This window comes from Terrapene carolina, unplaced genomic scaffold (assembly GCF_002925995.2).
Source record: "Terrapene carolina triunguis isolate 2854851 unplaced genomic scaffold, T_m_triunguis-2.0 Scaffold68, whole genome shotgun sequence".
In the NCBI taxonomy this organism is placed as follows: Eukaryota; Metazoa; Chordata; order Testudines; family Emydidae; genus Terrapene; species Terrapene triunguis.
Genome location: NW_020664419.1, coordinates 44,533,627 through 44,551,406, shown reverse-complemented (window position 1 = coordinate 44,551,406; position 17,780 = coordinate 44,533,627). Strand labels below are relative to the sequence as shown.

The 17,780-nt window shown below is 41.5% G+C and overlaps 1 protein-coding gene across 1 annotated transcript in view; it reads right to left on the bottom strand.

The window, feature by feature from the left end:
* The window catches only part of DOCK4 (dedicator of cytokinesis 4), a 391,670-nt gene extending 374,193 nt beyond the window's left edge, over positions 1–17,477 (bottom strand). The window contains exon 1 of the mRNA XM_024200912.2: positions 17,383–17,477. Within this exon, the coding sequence (XP_024056680.1) occupies positions 17,383–17,419 (37 nt within the window). The 5' untranslated portion in view covers positions 17,420–17,477. The remainder of the gene's footprint in view (positions 1–17,382) is intronic.
* Positions 17,478–17,780: the final 303 nt, after the last annotated feature.

Here is a 17,780-nt window from a genome sequence, read left to right as displayed (position 1 = left end):
AAGAGAACCCCATCTTTCCCCTACAAAAGTGATTGACAGCGCTGTTAATATACTCACTTCCAGTAAAAGATAGCAATGTTTTTCCTTGGTAAAAAAAACATTAGGGAAAATAGTATTAAAAGTAATCCTCTATTCACCTGCAATAAACGTAACAGTGATTTGTAATGTTGCCAATTACTGTACTTTAATTATAGTAAGACCACATAACCATCCCACATGGAGGGAGACAGAGCACAAAAGCTCCCATGTCAGAATGTTAAGCCTCAAACTCAACTAGCGCTGTCCTGAAGACATACGTTACCACTCACATTCTTTACAAAAATTTTTTTTTAAAGAAAAAAGTTTTTCTTGGAGTAAATTTAATTTTAGTTGAAGGTGCTGAACTGATGGCCAAAGAAACTTCAGCCCTTTGGGTTTTCCATAGCTCCAGCAACAACAGACCAAGTTCCCCCTTCTCCCACTGCCCTGTGACCGACTCAAAGCTCTGGTGAGACTTTAGGGGCAAGAAAGCTTGTTTAGTTTCATGTAGTTAAGTAATTTTTTATCTCTATTGAGAAGTTGACAAAGGTGATGCTTTAATACTAATGATGGTGGTGGTTTTCATTATGTGGACACTCTGTGATCCAAGGACCACTTGATGCAAACTAGCAGATGGCATAGGCAGTCTATAGAGTTTTACAGGGATCCTGTGGGTCAGATATATACATAATAATTCACTAAAGGGTGGCATCTGAAGTCTCTGCCAAGAGTCAGTAGCCCAACGGTCATCCTAATCATTATGAAATGTATGTACAGATAATATTTAAGGAATTGTATGTCTATATTGAAAATCATGTTCTAAGGCAGATCATCAGCAGCTGACATGTCTCAGACAGGTTCCTTTCAGGCAGAGGGTAACGGACACTTACCTCCCTGTCTGGTCATTGTGTATTGTGTGTCTCACAATGTAGGCCTCTGAGCCAGATGCTGATTAAGCGACTGTGAAATATACAAGAAAGGAGTATGCAGGAACAACCAACGAGCAGGAAGGCATCCTGTTTATGAATAAAGACAATGAATTGTTCTGATATATCTGAGAATGCAAAGGGACACCCTGCATCTTTCACAAAGGAGGCAAGCTGACAGTATGACTTGTCTCATGAGCAGAAATTCATAGTGTGACGGGTTGGATCACAGAAACACCCTTGGGGCTGCCAACTGATGTGCCAAGACTACTTCTGCCCCTGCTTTCCCTGCCAGCTTGGGACTCCAGCACCTTGTCTTGTTGAGCCAGACATGCCAGTTTGCTCCAACACAGACCCAGGGTCTGAACCATGTGCCCCAAAGCTTCAGACTTAACTGAAAGCCACTTAAGAAGTGTTCCTGTCTTTAACACTCGGACCCCATTGGGAGTTGGGCATCTAAACCCCAAATAAATACGTTTTACCCTCTATAAAGCTTATACAGGGTAAACTCATAAATTGTTCGCCCTCTATAATACTGATAGAGAGATATGAACAGCTGTTTGCCCCCGGAGGTATTAATACATACTCTGGGTTAATTAATAAGTGATTTTATTAAATACAGAAAGTAGGATTTAAGTGGTTCCAAGTAGTAACAGACAGAACAAAGTGAATTACCAAGCAAAATAAAATAAAACATGCAAGTCTAAGCCTAATAATAAAACTGAATACAGATAAAATCTCACCCTCAGAGATGTTTCAATAAGTTTCTTTCACAGACTGGTCGCCTTCCTAGTCTGGGTACAATCCTTTCCCCTGGTACAGTCCTTGTTCCAGCTCAGGTGGTAGCTAGGGGATTTCTCATGATTTCAGACTCTTTTGTTCTGTTCTACACACTTATATATATCTTTTGCATAAGGCGGAAATCCTTTGTCCCTCTCTGGGTTCCCACCCCTCCTTCTCAATGGAAAAACACCAGGTTAAAGATGGATTCCAGTTCAGGTGACATGATCACATGTCACTGCAAGACTTCATTACCCACTTGCCAGCACACACGTATACAGGAAGACTTACAAGTAAACAGAGCCATCTACAGTTAATTGTCCTGGTTAATGGGAGCCATCAAGATTCCAAACCACCATTAATGGCCCACACTTTGCATAATTACAATAGGCCCTCAGAGTTATATTTCATAGTTCTAGTTTCAGATCCCAGAGTGATACATTTATACAAATAGGATGACCACACTCAGTAGATTATAAGCTTTGTAATGATACCTTACAAGAGACCTTTTTTATGAAGCATATTTTAATTACATTGTGTTCCCACTCATCGGCATACTTTCATAAAATCATATAGAGTGCAACATCACACATAGACCAAGCCTGTCTGTAAAAAGCTGGAAAGACATTGGGTGATATTTGCTCTCTAAGACATGAAAGTACATAGTTAAGTAAGTCCAGATTCTAGAATGCATGTTATGATTTTATTTTATATGTAACCCTTTGTTTCCAATACTTCTATTTGCTATCACTTGAATCTCTATGCTTGGTTAAATAAATATATAATGGATTTCACTATAAACATATCTAAGTGCTGTGTGTCAAATGGGGACATGATCTGAGGTGAAACTAGTAAGCTGGGGTGTTCTGCTTCTCTGGAACCAGTGAATCTGTGAATACTGCAAGTGTCCACTGGACCAGGGGCTGGACACTCCAGGGAGACGGGCTCGAGGGTTGGAGTGTGTCTATCGCTAACCAGTAGAGAGACAGCAGGCCCTACAAGCCCTAGGGGGCAGTGCTTGTGTTCCCCATGTCCGATGGAGTCAGGGAGCTGACCCACACCAGGCTCACACATGGCTTCCTCACACTAAGGGCAGATAGTACCCCCAGGAAGTATCACACTCTTACACAACAGGAGATGGACAGATACCACACAACAACTCAACAGCAGCCCTCACACAGTAATAATGATTTTAGGCTGCTACTGGCCTAGGCTTGATTTGAACCAAAGATCAAGGGGTGAATACCCCTCTAGCCTATTACCTTTTCCCCGAACCATATAGTTGCTCCCTGTGCAAACCCCATTCATATGGGTCTAAATGTTCAAATCAGGTTCTGGTCATCATTTTTCTTTTAATTAATTTGTAATAGTCTCTCTACTGGACTAGCATGAGTGTAGTTTTCCTTAGTTCACTTATGAATAGGTTAATGCCTCTTTGAATTTTCGTCAACATCTCAAAAAGATGCTGAATAATAAGTCTAAAAAAGAAGTTGTGTCAATAAAACAGAAACAGTTCGCTACAGAAATAGCTAGATGTGTTTTACTTGCCCTGTGATTGCAGTGTAATTTGTTGTCTATGTGGCAAGAGAAACAAAAGGGTACTATACACTTTGTCATCATGAGTCATGGCATTTATTTTTAATCAACAAACCAACAAGGAAATCTTGATTTCTTCCCACCCCCCACCCCCCCGAAAGAGAAAGACTACAGATAACCCATGCATCTGTTTCGGGGGGAGAAGTTTGTTATTATTTGTTTTCAGAGAAAGGACAAATTACAAGTGCTAATCACATTCATATTTCATAATAAATACCATACATCGCCACGCTTCCACAAGGGTTTTGGGCCAGCTTCCACTGTAAAGCATGGAACCACCATGAGAATTAAGGATTGTCTAGACTAACGCTGTGGTCTAGCAACAGACGAACATACTGTGGAAAAATAGAGGTTATCCTAAGCTCAGTTCCTAGATCTTGGGCCAAGAGGGTCTGGAAATGCTGTGGAAGGAATGTATTTAGACAAGGGGATTGAGGGAATTAGAGAAGGGAGTGTCTCATTACAATCTACAAATTTCTTGCCAGACAATAAAATCTCTTGACAGGCTCCAGGAGGATTGCCACAAGCCATCCATGACAGAATGGGCATGGGGTAATTACAAGGGTAGTAGAGGAAGAGTTGAAAGTAGGCAGAGATATCCCATCCCAGAACTATAGAGTTATTACGGGGCAATAATAATGCCTAGCAAGCTTCACCTTGTGAGAAGATGCAATTCTGACTTACTTCAGAGTATTCTACGTTTTTTTATATCTACCGCATACTCAGCAAAAATCAAATTTAATTAGAAAGCAATGGGAAAAACTATGAACTCCACCTTCCGTGTTCAAAAGACTAGGACAGCTCATTTAAAAGTGCTTCAACTCAGGATACGCTGGTGAAATGTGGACAGCTGAAAGGTGCTGGGAGTATTAAGCCTATGCTGGCTTCACTTTGACTTGACTCTGCCCAATTTATTTGCATTGTTTCTATGAACTCTTGCTATTGCTGACAGGCTGTCAGACCTTTAATGTGGAGATTTATGTGGATATATCTCCACATAACTTATTCTGCATTAAGAATAAATACAAAACATTTCCACATCATTAAAATTAAACAGATTCCCAAGTTTTAATTTTCAAGTTACTTGTCAGCTTCCTATTTTATCAGCCACAGTCCCATTACAGTGAAACCTGTTTTAGTGACCAATAAAAACCAGTTGCTAAGTTAGTGTTCAAAATAAGAGCTAGGACAGAGTTGTGCTCAGACATCTGGAGACACTCTGAGGCAGTTTCTTAAGATAGAAGACTGCCTACTAACCCTCATCTCTAGTATAAGTTTCATTCCACTTATAGGAGAGAGGAGCTTACTGCTGCAACTACTCAAAAAGTGATTTTCTCAGATGTCCTTAGCTGAACAGCTTAAGGCTGAGACAGTACCTGAATAGTGTAGCCACCAAGAAATAACCCAAAGTGCTGCAAAAAGGTGCATTGGTAACTCAGTAGGCAGCATTCACTCCAATGAGTCATTGCTAAGGCTACGATTTAGTCACGGGTATTTTTAGTAAAAGTCATGGACAGGTCATAGGCAATAACCAAAAAGTCACGGCCAGTGACCTGTCCGTGACTTTTACTAAAAATAACCCTAACTAAATCTTACTGCTGAACGGGAAGAGAGCGGTGCTTCAGCATATGCTGCTGCTCCTGGGGGTGGGGGATGTCCCAGGGCCCTGCTGCCACTGCTGCTCCTGGGGAAGGGGGGGGAGGGCAGACCATGATCCTGCCGCCGCTGCTCCAGGTGGGGGTGGCCCATGGCCCCGCCATCACCGCTGCTGCTCCCCCGGGCGGGGGCGGCCTGGGGTGCCGCTGCTGCTCCCAGAGCGCTGCTCCGGGGCAGCACCCGGGACCAGTTGCCTGGGCCCGCCAGAGCAGCAGCCGATGCGGCTGCGGAAGTCACGGAGGTCCCGGAATCCGTCACTTCCATGACCTCCGTGAAAGATTCGCAGCATTAGTCATTGCTGCCAGAGAATGCATAGGGCACTGTTTTTCCTTTTAGATAAGATATAAAATTAAGACCCTGTCCATTTTTGGTCATTAAAGATCCTCTAGAACATTGTTTTGTTTCCACCCCACAAGAGTAGGCATATTACCCTTGGTGTAACAACTACTCTTACTTGGTAATTACATTCTGACTACTTACTTTACCCTGCATGTTCAGACTGATAGGCTATTCTGAATTTCCTGAACCATTGTATCATATGGTGCTGAAGTGAGCTGTGTAAAAGCTTCCATGTTTCACCCAAGAGTTGGTTGTATATCAATAATGGGTGATGGAAACCCCCAATCTGTACTTTGTAAAGTGTTTTTGGACTACATACACTGATTGTGCATTAAAGGGTTTTAAATAATTTAATTCATGATATTTTGTATAGGGAGTTAGGAGAACCAAAGACATACACATGAACATTCTAGTTGAGCTCTGTAACTAAAAACCTATTTAATACATTTAACCAGCAAGTGAGAGTTTTTGGTGAAAATGTTAGTTGGCCAGCAATGAGTTCAATGAATTTGCTTTGCTCCTTTACCAATGCTAGTCTCAAACCATGCGACCTTTCCTTATCAACCTCACTCTACCCATCCACTACATTTTTATTGATGAATCCAGACTCTTGGGCATCCCTGATATTGGTGCAGACTGCTGTTCCTGGTCTCTACAAGCTGCTGAGCTACTACTAGATCCCAGTCATTACGCAGAGCTATGAGATTACTCAAAAGAGGACAAGTAGCAATACATAGTCTTCAAGCTGAAATTCTTCTTAGAAAAAACCCATAGGCTTGCATAATGAATGATGCCAGTGTTCTGAAGTTTAGCTCTATTTTTATTAAGCAAGAGCAGGAAAAAAAAACCTGACATTTGTTTAGGAGGGAGAAAAAACATACAAATGAAGATGTAGGCCCAAATTTAACCGCTCTCAATGCCCCCTGGAAATTTCTGATAGAAGTGAACTAAACATTGCAATTATAGGTTGTTTAGTCCAGTTTGAAGATTCCACTCAGCTACTCACCAGTAGCAAGTAGGAACCTTTCCCTGCTGAGTTGGGGGGCCTGTGCCATCAATTTCTGCAGAATGTAAGCTTTCTTTACACACCAAAAAGTTTCTAGCCCTCAGGCTTTAAAGGAAGCCTTACTAGACATTTAACAGCATTTATATTAAATCTACTAGTCTGAGGCTGATAAAAATGAAGGGCACCCACCAGTTAAGTCCAGAGGCAGGAAGCCTCTGAACAGAGGCCAACACTCTTCACTGAGATTAAGGGTCCTAAAAAACAAAGGTTGACAGGAGCAATGGAGAAGCAGAGCTTCTTCCTTGCTACATCTCAGAGGAAGCTTGAGTCTTTGGTGTTTCAGAGAGAAAACTTTCTCCTTTTCCACAGCCAGAAGAGGGGATTGCAGATTTAACAAATAATTTGTAGCTAGAGGGTGAAGCAAAAAATGAAGCTTTCAAGCAGAGTCCATGGAGAGCATCTTGAAAAAAAAAATCCCAGCAAATGGTTGCAGGGCTGCACTTCTCAACATTATCCTGCCTCTGGACTTAACTGGTGGGTGCCCTTCATTCGTATCAGCCTCAGACTAGTAGGTTTAATCATAATGTTGTTAAATGTCTAGTAAGTTTGTCAAGATCTGATTTAGCTTCTGTAAAAAACTAAAAGTATACCCAGCAAAATCTAACCAATAGTGAGAGAATTTTTAACAGATCACGAAGCTGCTATGCCTTCAAAGATCAATTTATTTGTACTTTGAAATTGGCACTTATGCTTTACTGAAGATTTACAAGGAACAGACAACAGAAAATAACTCAATCATTTTTCTACATCTTGAACAATGTTGCTTCTCCAATGGATTGAAATAATTTTCTAATGATTATTTTCTTAACAAGTGCATATGCAGTCTTAACTACACACTGGATTAATTTAACACAACTGAATAGTTTCTCTACCTTTCTCTTTTATGTAATTTTGAAAAATAAAACTTAAATCTATAAAAAAGTTCACACCACAAGATTATGAAATTCAATTCCTGAATAATTAAGTGTGCTACATCTCCAGTTACTTTAGTAATTAGAAAGGACTAGTCTCCTGAGAATCTAACAATTATACTAAAAATATTTTACTATGTATGCAGCTGAGAAAAACTACAGTAAGTCTGTGTGGTCAACTACCATGCCTTCCCTTATTTAGGTGGGGAGGGGAAGGGTAGGGCAGTCCATTTGTTCAACACAGCTGAATATCTAGAACTATATCTGGCCCTGTAAAAGAGGAATTTTGTTTGCTTTAAAAGTCTCTGTTGTTCCAGGGGGAAGAAAGGCTATCACAGAGTGATGACATTTTGGCTCCTGTTACAATGATTAATTATTCTAATTTTTTTCTTATTGGGGAAATAAGTGCAGATAGTGAATGGACTCTGATCAGCCTTGCACAGTACAATGTAAGAGTGATACATGATGTAAGTAGGAAACCACCACTTCTTCTGTTAATTGTATTTTTAAATGATTCCTACTCTATTTTTGTCTAGGAAGTTTTACAAATCTGACAAGAAAAAAATTGTATAAAATAACTGAAGAATTATTCAAAAGTTTCTAATATCTCTAATGTGTTTTCCCTAATTTATTAACCTTATTAATCGAGGTTCAGTGAATTAAATGCAGTGCATAATGCCCATGAATTTCAGGTTTCTGCTACAATACCAAACTTAGTAGTAACGGTTTAGTTTTCTGCCACAAACTAGAAATACAAAAATAAAACCACTGTTTACACAAATAAAATAAATGGAGCAATTTGAATTTTCAGTTAGCAAAGAGGACTGCAAATCAAACTCTTTAACCTTTCTGTGCTAGCAGAAGTGCTCATGGATGCAGTTGGCCATGGCTGGCTGCAAATGTAGGCGAGGACGAGGCATGAGCAGCACCATTTCAGAAATCATGGGTAAACCTTGTTGAGCTGCACACATTGTTGCTGGAAAACAGGCACATTTTTATTTGCAGATAGGGTCCTTGAAAGAAAAATGCTGATTCTTAATTAACATTATTCCTTATAACAGTCACCCTTATCACCTGCAAAAATGTATAGTTATAGTTTGCATACCATCTGTGGACAATTTAGTTTAATGGGATGAATTGGAGAGCAGATTATTGCTCATGAAATCAGAGCTAACTTTAGGAACTCTACAGATTGACAGTATAAAAGAGAAGTTGCTTCATCCAAAAATAGGAAGTTATTACAATGAGGAATTCACATCATTGTCTTTACAGAGGACTCAACTCACACTTAAAAAAACAACATTCCTCTTTTTATTAAATTGGTACTGTTATCCATTAAAACAAACAATACAATATTAATAATATTTTAATACAATAAAATATAACTATTCAACAAATTTCATAGTCTATATCATGTTATAAGAGAAACCAGTTGATATTCATTACTGTTTGTATAATACAAAGCAGTTGCTGTTGTGTTCTGAAGAGAGTCTGGGTTGAGGCAGTTGTCTTTCATATAGCTCATGTAAGGATATTGATTAGTTTATACTCAGTACTATAGCCTCTTGTGTGATAAACACTTGTTTTCCCTAGAGAAAGTGTCTTGTATATTCTGAGCTCATTACGCCTACCTCAGTGGAATAAAGTACAGAGTATTTTTTTTTTTGCAAGACTAACCTATTTTTGAGTAAAAGACAGATAGATTTTAACCCTTCCAACACCTATACCAGCCCTACCTTGGTGATTTGTGCCACTATGGATAGAATTTTCACATAGTTCCGATTACTTACATTTTTGGACAGCCCTGTAGGAGCTGTTTTTGGGTTTACACCTTCAGCAAGTGGGGCTCAGCTCCAGTTGTTAGTTTACATGAGGTTGGGTGAGTTCAATACAAACTATTAAAGAAAAATGCTTTTCTTTCCTATTTTCTGCTCCCTAGTACACAGACCAATCCCACATTTAAAGAGAAAGCTGCTCATACCAAATACTTTCTTCTTTCTCTCCATTGTTTTCAATGTTTAATGGAACACTACAATCACTGGCTCCAAAGATAAAAAAAAATCATCAAACACAGACAAGCTGTAACAGCATCATCAAAATAATGCATCTGAAAAGGCACTTGAGTCCATTTCTCACGTACCCTTTCCTCCTCTGCTGGGGAAAAAGATGGGGACAGGCAAGCTTATCACTTATGTATTAACTTTCATGAGATCAACCACTTAAACCCCTGAACACTCAAAGGACACAAACACTTGATCTAGTCAATTTTTTTAAAGGGAGTTAGAAATAAGTTCAAGTACTATACCTTCCCCCATGCCCTTCTGTCCGTTTTTGTAATTTTACAATCACGTTTCCCTACCTACTGTTTGTGTTCACACAGCAACAATAAGGGGAACAATGTAACTCAGTGTATACATCAGAGCACAAAATTAAACAGATATTTTCCCCTCTATTCATTCACAGGTAACAATCTTAGGTGTTACATGAAACAAAGCAGGTAACAATTTTCAGACAGAAGTGTGATCTTTAAGCGGACTGTGTTCTTCAACAACTGGAACAGAATGAGGAACATCCAGGCAGCCTCAGCAGCTATTTTTCCTGACCCAGTCCAGGTTGTTTGTAGTAGAGTTAGGGCTTCTTCAAGAGCATAGTCTGCCTCTATTTCCACAGCAGCAATGATCACTTTCACTGCAAAAATTATATTTTATGTGGCCCCATTTTCTCATCAAGAAAAAACTGTTCACAAATTACAGGATCTGAGGGTACCTTTCCTTGTCCCTGATACTAGTCACTTAGCAGACTAATATTTGCAGCTCCCATATCCTTGGACAGTCTCCTCTGCAGCACCTGGAAGTAGGATCAGCACAATCTTCAAGTGAAGAGTTTCAGGTGGCTAAGACCCTAGAAACATCAGGTCCCTGCCTTCTCATTCATTTGCAGAACTATAAATATATATTATTATGGAGAAACCCTATTTTCATGGAGCTCTAACTAATTCAATCTTTTTCCCTTAGAGATCTGAAACAGTACCAGCTTGACATCCAAAGATCTGACACTGGTGTCAGATCAGTGTGGCACCCCTTGGAGCTTTCATACACCATCCACATGTCTTTCAGCTGTTGATTATGCTTAGTTTCTGCCAACATCTATGTTTCCTAATATGTTTCTCTAGGAAAGAGACTATAGGCAAAGATGCTTCCAAGCTGCTTATGTGACCAACGGGATAAAACATTATAAACTAGGGATTGAGTTGTACAGTTTCTATGTGGTTAATATTGCTGCTGTCACCAATGTGGGAAACCAAAAGACACGAGTTGCCTAGAAGAAGAATAATTTCCCCAGCATGTGAAGATTTTTGATACCTGGGAATGTGGGAGGCAGAAATCACATGAAGGCAGCCCCAGCAAAGTGAGGAAGAGCATACAAATAGAATGCTTTATTTAAAAAACCAAAACAAAAAAACCTTTCATTGATGCAGTCACATGCAAAGATAACTCATGTTAACAGTCACAAGAGAACACAATAAGAACAAGACCCTCCCAGTTCAATCCTTCTCCACAGAAGAAGCCTGAATAAACAGACAGGCCTTGTAATGAACCCAAATGATCAAAACGTTCTGGCTGTCAGACCCAGGGGGAGAAAAGGAAGAAAATTCCAGAGTTGAGAGCTCTACACTGAAAATACCTTGTCGTCCACTGCACAAATCTAAGAATTGTCGGCTCAAGTGTTCCAGCTGATCTTAACTGTCAGACTGCCTCTTTCCTGAATTTTCCCTAAGATACACAAGAACCCAAATCATGAAGGGCTTTAGAGACCAAAACAAACGTTGAATTACAGTAAGAAATAAGTTGGAATTCAGTGCAGTAGGGAGATATGTGTTCTATGCATAAAATACCAGATAGACAAAGACATGGATATCATGGTGAGAGCCACCTCTAATTAAGAGAGTTCACACCCTATTAGTCAGAAAAGGTGGGAAGAAATAATTGTAGCCACACCTGCTATCTGAACATCCAGAATTCAACAGGACCTACTAACAGAAAAGTAAGCATAATTTCAAAAAGGGAGTTAACCCAAGGCAGTGGCAGAAGTGATATGTAACCCAGCATTACCTCACTCATATTTGGATTAAGCTTTAACCAGTTAGTTCCCATCCACGCCCGGGCACTGGAAAGTTCACCACTGGCACCGACCAGGTGCCATGAAACAGACAGAGCTTAATGTCATCCGTGTACTCTGATTCCGTGACTTTCCAGGACCCCTTCCACAGCTGCAGCAGCTGGTGTGGCTGACCCCAGGGCCACCCCAGCAGCTGCTCTGGTGGCCCCAGGCAACTGGTCCCGGGCGCTGCCCCACAGCAGTGGTCCGGGAGCAGCAGCGATGCACCAGGCCACCCCCACCAGGAGGAGCAGCAGCGGGGCCCCGGGATACCCCCCGGCTGGGGGCGGCGGGGCCCCGGTAGGCACTCTTCTCCCCCTCCCCCCCCGGAGCAGCAGCAGCAGGCCCAGGGACGCCCCCCCACCCCTCAGGAGCAGCAGCAGGGCCCTGGAACGCCCCCCACTCCCAGCAGGTAAGATTTAGTTAGGAGTATTTTTAGTAAAAGTCACGGGCAGGTCACTGGCCGTGACTTTTTGGTTATTGCCTGTGACCTGTCCGTGACTTTTACTAAAAATACCCATGACTAAATCATAGCCTTAATGATGAGCTATCACCCAATACTATTCTCTGGGTTGTTTTCAGGAGTGAAGGATGGAGGCATTCAAGCACAACTTCATCTATTCATACCAGGGCTTTAGATATGTCACAGACACTTTGGGGTCAACAGCAGGGCCGGATTAAGGCATAGGCAACCTATATACCTCTGGCTGGTCTGGCTCAACTACTGCTACAGGAGCCAGCCCCACAGCAGTGCTGCTTGTCCCACTGTACACTCAGGTTTGGCCGACTAGCCTCGTGTCATGACATGGAGTGGCAGGGCCAAAACTACGTGAATGGCATTGCGACCCCCATGCACCAGGTTGCAATGACACTCCCTCAATTTTGGCCCCGCTGCCCTAGCCCTTGTTATGACAGAGGGTGGGTGGAGCCAAACCCGAACAGGCGGGGAGGGGCAGTGCTTTTCCTCCTCATCGCTGCTGTGAGGCCAGCTCCTGCACTAGTACCTCAGCCAGAACTTTGGACGAGGAGTTGCAATAAGTACCTGCATGAGGGAGCTGGTCAGGAGAGGGGAGCCAGGGTTAGCCTAGGGCCCAGTGATCTGTTAATCTGGGTCTCATCAACAGTATTGAAGGCTGCTAAGCAATTCCAGAATCAGCACAGGTACCTAGGGTGAGATTGTCCAAAGGTGACTTTGATATTTAGCAACACAATTTCTATCATTTCAATGGGAGTTGTGTGGCTAAATCTCCTAGCCAGCTTGGAAAATCTCAACCCTCATCTTTGTCCTTCACCAATATCATGGGTTGAATATGTTTCTGAGCTGAAAAGTTTATTTAAGCTTGGATTGTTAAAAAAAAGGTTTTAAATTCAGAAAGTTATGGGTTAAACTTAAATTTGACAGAGCATGGGTGCTGTATGAATAATCCACTGGGCAACAGCCCTTTAGAAAATCCTGATGGGGCCAACAAATGAAGTGACATTAAGTGAGATGAAAATATTTTAAAAATGTAAATTGAGTTAAGGACATATCTGAAATTTGAGGTACTACCGGGATATAAGAATGAGGAATTCTGGTCATGGGGTTTTATTTGTATACTGCCTTTGTTGTGTTAATTCTTTCATGCTATACTGAATGGTAGTTCAGTTCTCAGCTTTGCCATGGCCATACTACGTGATTTTCAACAAGTCACTTAACCCCCGAAGTTCGTCCCTTTATAAAATGGAGACATTCACCCTTTAAACACTTTGTGAAGCACTGATTTATGGCTCAACAGCACAATATAAATGCCAAGTCCCTTTGGACTTATGTTATCTGTATGAGTTTAAAAAGTGCACCGTGCTATATCGAATGACTGCAGTGTCTGGGTGAGCATGCTACTTGTAAGTTGTACACTGTGTTCAGCTATTCTTAATTTTTTTCCAACTCTCCCCTCCTCTCTCACACACATGTCCCATAACTCCCCAGGCTAACATCAGCATTCAGTGACTAAATCAATATAAAATGACCATGTTCTAGAAAATGTAAGTATATTCTCAGATACAGGATTTATCAAACTAAAATGCTGACAGATCTGGCATTGTGCAGTATATGGAATTATTTTTTTGGGGGGGGGGGGGGAGTAAATCTATTATTTATATTTGGACTACTCATTTAGCAATCAACTGAACTTCCTTTTTCCTCTTTAAGCAGCATGTACAGAATAAGCAATGCATTTTCTTTATTACAATTACAGGTCTCAGGTTTGCACCAACCAGTAAGAATTGGCTTTGAAAGATGCACCTACTCACTGATGTATTGTGTGCGAAATATCCATAGCTATATAGTCTTGATCAAACCACTTCTGATACTTCTAGAGCAGATTATACAGTGTAGTTCATGAAAGTCCTATGGGATCCAACTCCATTTGTGATTTGTGTAAGATGTTTACCAGGCGTGTCTACCACTTTCAGATATACTCACAAAAATTCCAAAATTGCACCTCTCCTACCTTCTCTTCAGACTCTCTATGCTAGGCTTTAAGTGTTATTTGTAACTGGACAATGTTCTTTTATTCAGTATTGCTATCAGTTCAGTTCTTTTATTGAGTATTGTTATCAGTCTGACACAGCAGCATGAGAAAACAGAAAAGAGTTTCCCTCCCTACACAAGAAAGAAATAAAGCTTCTTGAATGAAAAATATACTGCGTTTTTTGCATACATCTTCATCAATAGCATGCTGGAGGACAACTTATTGTAGATTCCATATGAAGGCAGAACATGACAAAGATAAAGCTGCCCCACACCAAACTGGGGGTAAACCTTAAGACAATGTCCAACTCATAGCAGAAGATTAAGAGTTTCTGCAAGTTTATACCTAGAACCTTTGCACCAAGGTTTACTATCACTCATAACGGACATGCTCCTAACCAAGTCAGTATGCAGTAGCCATTATTAGTTGAATTGAGAGTAAAGCAACCTGGTCAACGAAAAGGAATAATAAAAAAAAAAAAACCCCTCTCTGCAGCTAGCTGGCAGTAGTTTCATAAACATAGAAGATGGGGAAGATTGTGTTACTCATGTATTAAATACTCCTTATAGTGAGAGTCAGCCAGGCTATGCAAGTGAGCAACAGCCACCTGGTTACCAGCAGTCCCTCAGTGCAACTAGGTGGCTGTTGCTTGGTTATTCATCCATTTTGGCATGCCACAGTAGAAGCGTGGATCGCACAGCATGTGCTGCAAAATTCAGATTGAAAATGCAGATGAGATTTGACATTGATCTGAGCCCTGCGCACTCATACAAAGGATACATATGCTTGGTACAACTAATCAGGATTCTCAAGGGGATTTTATAATGTACCCATTTTACCAAGGCAGTTTAACATGCCAAAGTAACATAGAATAAGTGTTCAGAAACATACCATTTCCTGTGATTGGAAAAGGAATAGTTTAAGCAAGTCTTTGAGGTAGGATATTAGATTTTGAATATATAAAATCATCTTCCTAGGAAGCTTGAGGAAATATACATAAGAGGATATTATATTATTTTCCCATATCCCACATCATCAGTTTGTGTTGCAATTGCAGTTTAAGACAAATTTTTGTACTCGGAGTGCTGTTCTTGCAAGGATAAAGTTTATATAATGTAGACTGTAAAATACTATTCCCAAAGCAAGTGAAATGGTTTAATATTTCAGCAGTATGTAATGATGATGCACAAACAGTGATGGGATGCTACTGGATGAGGAGTATTTTGGATGGACTTTTGGAGGCAAGTGAAAAAGAAACATAGAACTGGTTATTATATATAAGCAGCAAAGGAAGCTTGAAGATCTTTATATTTGTTCTTGAGTAATCCAAAGGGGGTGGGAGGAAGAGAGGAAACGGGACACTCACTGAGATTACAAAGATACTTCTCCAGCAGTCACAAGATTTCTGCAAACACTGGCATGCACAACTAGATGCTCTTGGTTAAGTACTCAAGCAAGTACAGAGTACTTGCTAGCACAGAAAAATTTAACTGAAGGATACTATTCAATTGTTCAGCAGCCACAGGCTAATTATTCAAATAATGGGGGGACTGATTTCGTTTTGGGTTTTATCAGTGGAGGGAGTAGATAAAAAAGCAGATTACTAACAATCATTTTTTCAGATTGTAAACAACAAAAAGGAAGCTATGCTTCAGCTGTGCAATATTCTCCTTCACTCAACAACAAAAAATGAGGGGAGTGCTGCAGCTTGAAATACTTGACTGGTAATATCCTACATGCCATTCCAGGAAATCCCAGAGTGGATTTTAAGCCTCTGCCCATCCTCATAAAGAAAGCGGACTGGAGGACTAATCGATATCTAGCAACCCAGCTGTGACCTGGCACATAAAGAAGTCAAGAAAATAAATTATAGAGATCATGAATGGGATTTAACATTTGGAAAACAGCAACATCTGGGATCAACTCCAAATGGGACATAGTCATATTGAATGAGTCTTGGCTCCTCTACTAATTGTTAAACAGAGCGAGATTACACACACACACACACACACACACACACACAAAGACAACGTCTTTACGGTCCTCGTGGATTTTCCATAACATACACAACTCAATGTACAAATATAACCTGGATATACAGACAGTTTCTTGCAATGCCAATGATCTACGAAGCACCTCAACTACGTTTGTGTGAAATGGCAGCTATTGTCCGGGACGAGACATCAAAGCCGATCAAGTATTAGTGGTTTTAATAGATGGTGTCAAAAACTACAATGAGTCTCTTTAATCGCTTCATAAGTCAGTTTAATGGGCTCCAGAGTCCTGCCCTCAGGCGGAGCTGAACAAATAATAACCGAGTGCAAATGACTTCCACGAATGTCACTTTGTTTTGTTTTTACCAAAAAAAAAAACACACACTATATTAAAGATACATTTTTTTCAACATTTATACAGTAAGCTTTTTTTTTTTAATAAAAGGTGTTATAGATACAATAGTGGGTTATTTCCCAATCAAACTGCTAGGATTTCAAAATTGTTTTATTGTTGTTAGGGCTGTTTATATAGCTGGCAGGAAATCTTAGCCCTTCCAAAAAGTATCAGTGGGATCAGGCTGAATTCAGTAGTTGAAAAGGAAAATATGAGTTTTAAATATGCAACTAAGAGGAGTGGGCAGACAGAGAAGGGGGGAAACGTTCCCTATTCTGTAACTGGGGCCGGGGGAGAAAAGAGATGAGAAAACCCAGATTCATCAGTCAAACATCTAACGTCCTTTGTTGTTCACCTTTGAATAGGAAGATGCTACGCTGTCTCTCCTCCTCATAAACAGGACCTTGAACTTCAAATACTAAAACACATTTCCCTGCCTCTGTGTAATCCATTTCACAGCCAAACAAAACGTTAGCATAGGAAGTAAGCTACTGTCCTGATTAAACACCACACACACACAAACAAAAACACATACAACTGCGGACTGGTGCCTGTCTCGAAAGATGGCAGTAGCTTAAACTGAGCGTGCCCGTTAAGCGGAATACCCATTTTAAAACAATTGTGTGGTTTTCTCTCCCCCTCCGGTGCTGAGGCTAGTGGGAAGAGGAGTCTCCCGACGGGGCTCTTTTACTACGATGCTATTCAATCCTCACAGACTCTTTGCAGAGGTGATCAGGCTATAGGGAGACTTATGCTTTCCAACTGTGTTTTGTTTATAACCTCCCCCCCCCCCACATTTTCAATCATTGCAGCTATTCATTGCACTGCGGGGAGGGAAGGGGTGTGATAACAGGGATCCATTCCCTCCCTCCCCACCTGACACATGAACCAGCAGCGTCCGCTTGCAAACTCCTCGGACAGCGGCAGAATTACAGGCATGCCCCCATCCGCGAGGTTTGGGGAGGGGTTACATTCTTATCGCCACCTGGACCAGCCCCACCACGGCAGGGCACCAGAGCCAGCGCCCCACTCACCCACGCCGTATTTCTCGTGCTCTGTAGGGATCCACATGCTCCCAGCGTGGTTTTGTCCCTCTCCGAACAATGAGAGCAGCGGCGGCCAGCGAGCCCCTCTGCCCAGCGCCGCCGCTGCCGCTGCTCGGCGGGGCTCAGACACGCTCCTCGGGAGCCAGCGGAGAAGTCATTGTTGTGATTGACTCAGCCCCGCTCCCCCGCCGGCCACTCACAGCGGCCGCCCGCCTCCCCTGCCCCGCTGCATGCCGGGAAGCGTAGTTTCCCCGCGGAGTACAGCGGCGGGGGGCGGGGCCCAACCAAGGCCCTACCCCCTTCTGGAGTCCGCTTCCTTACAGCGGAGAGACTGCGAGTCCCGATGAGCTCCGCGTTCTGAAGGCGGGGCCGGAGCCCTCAAGGCT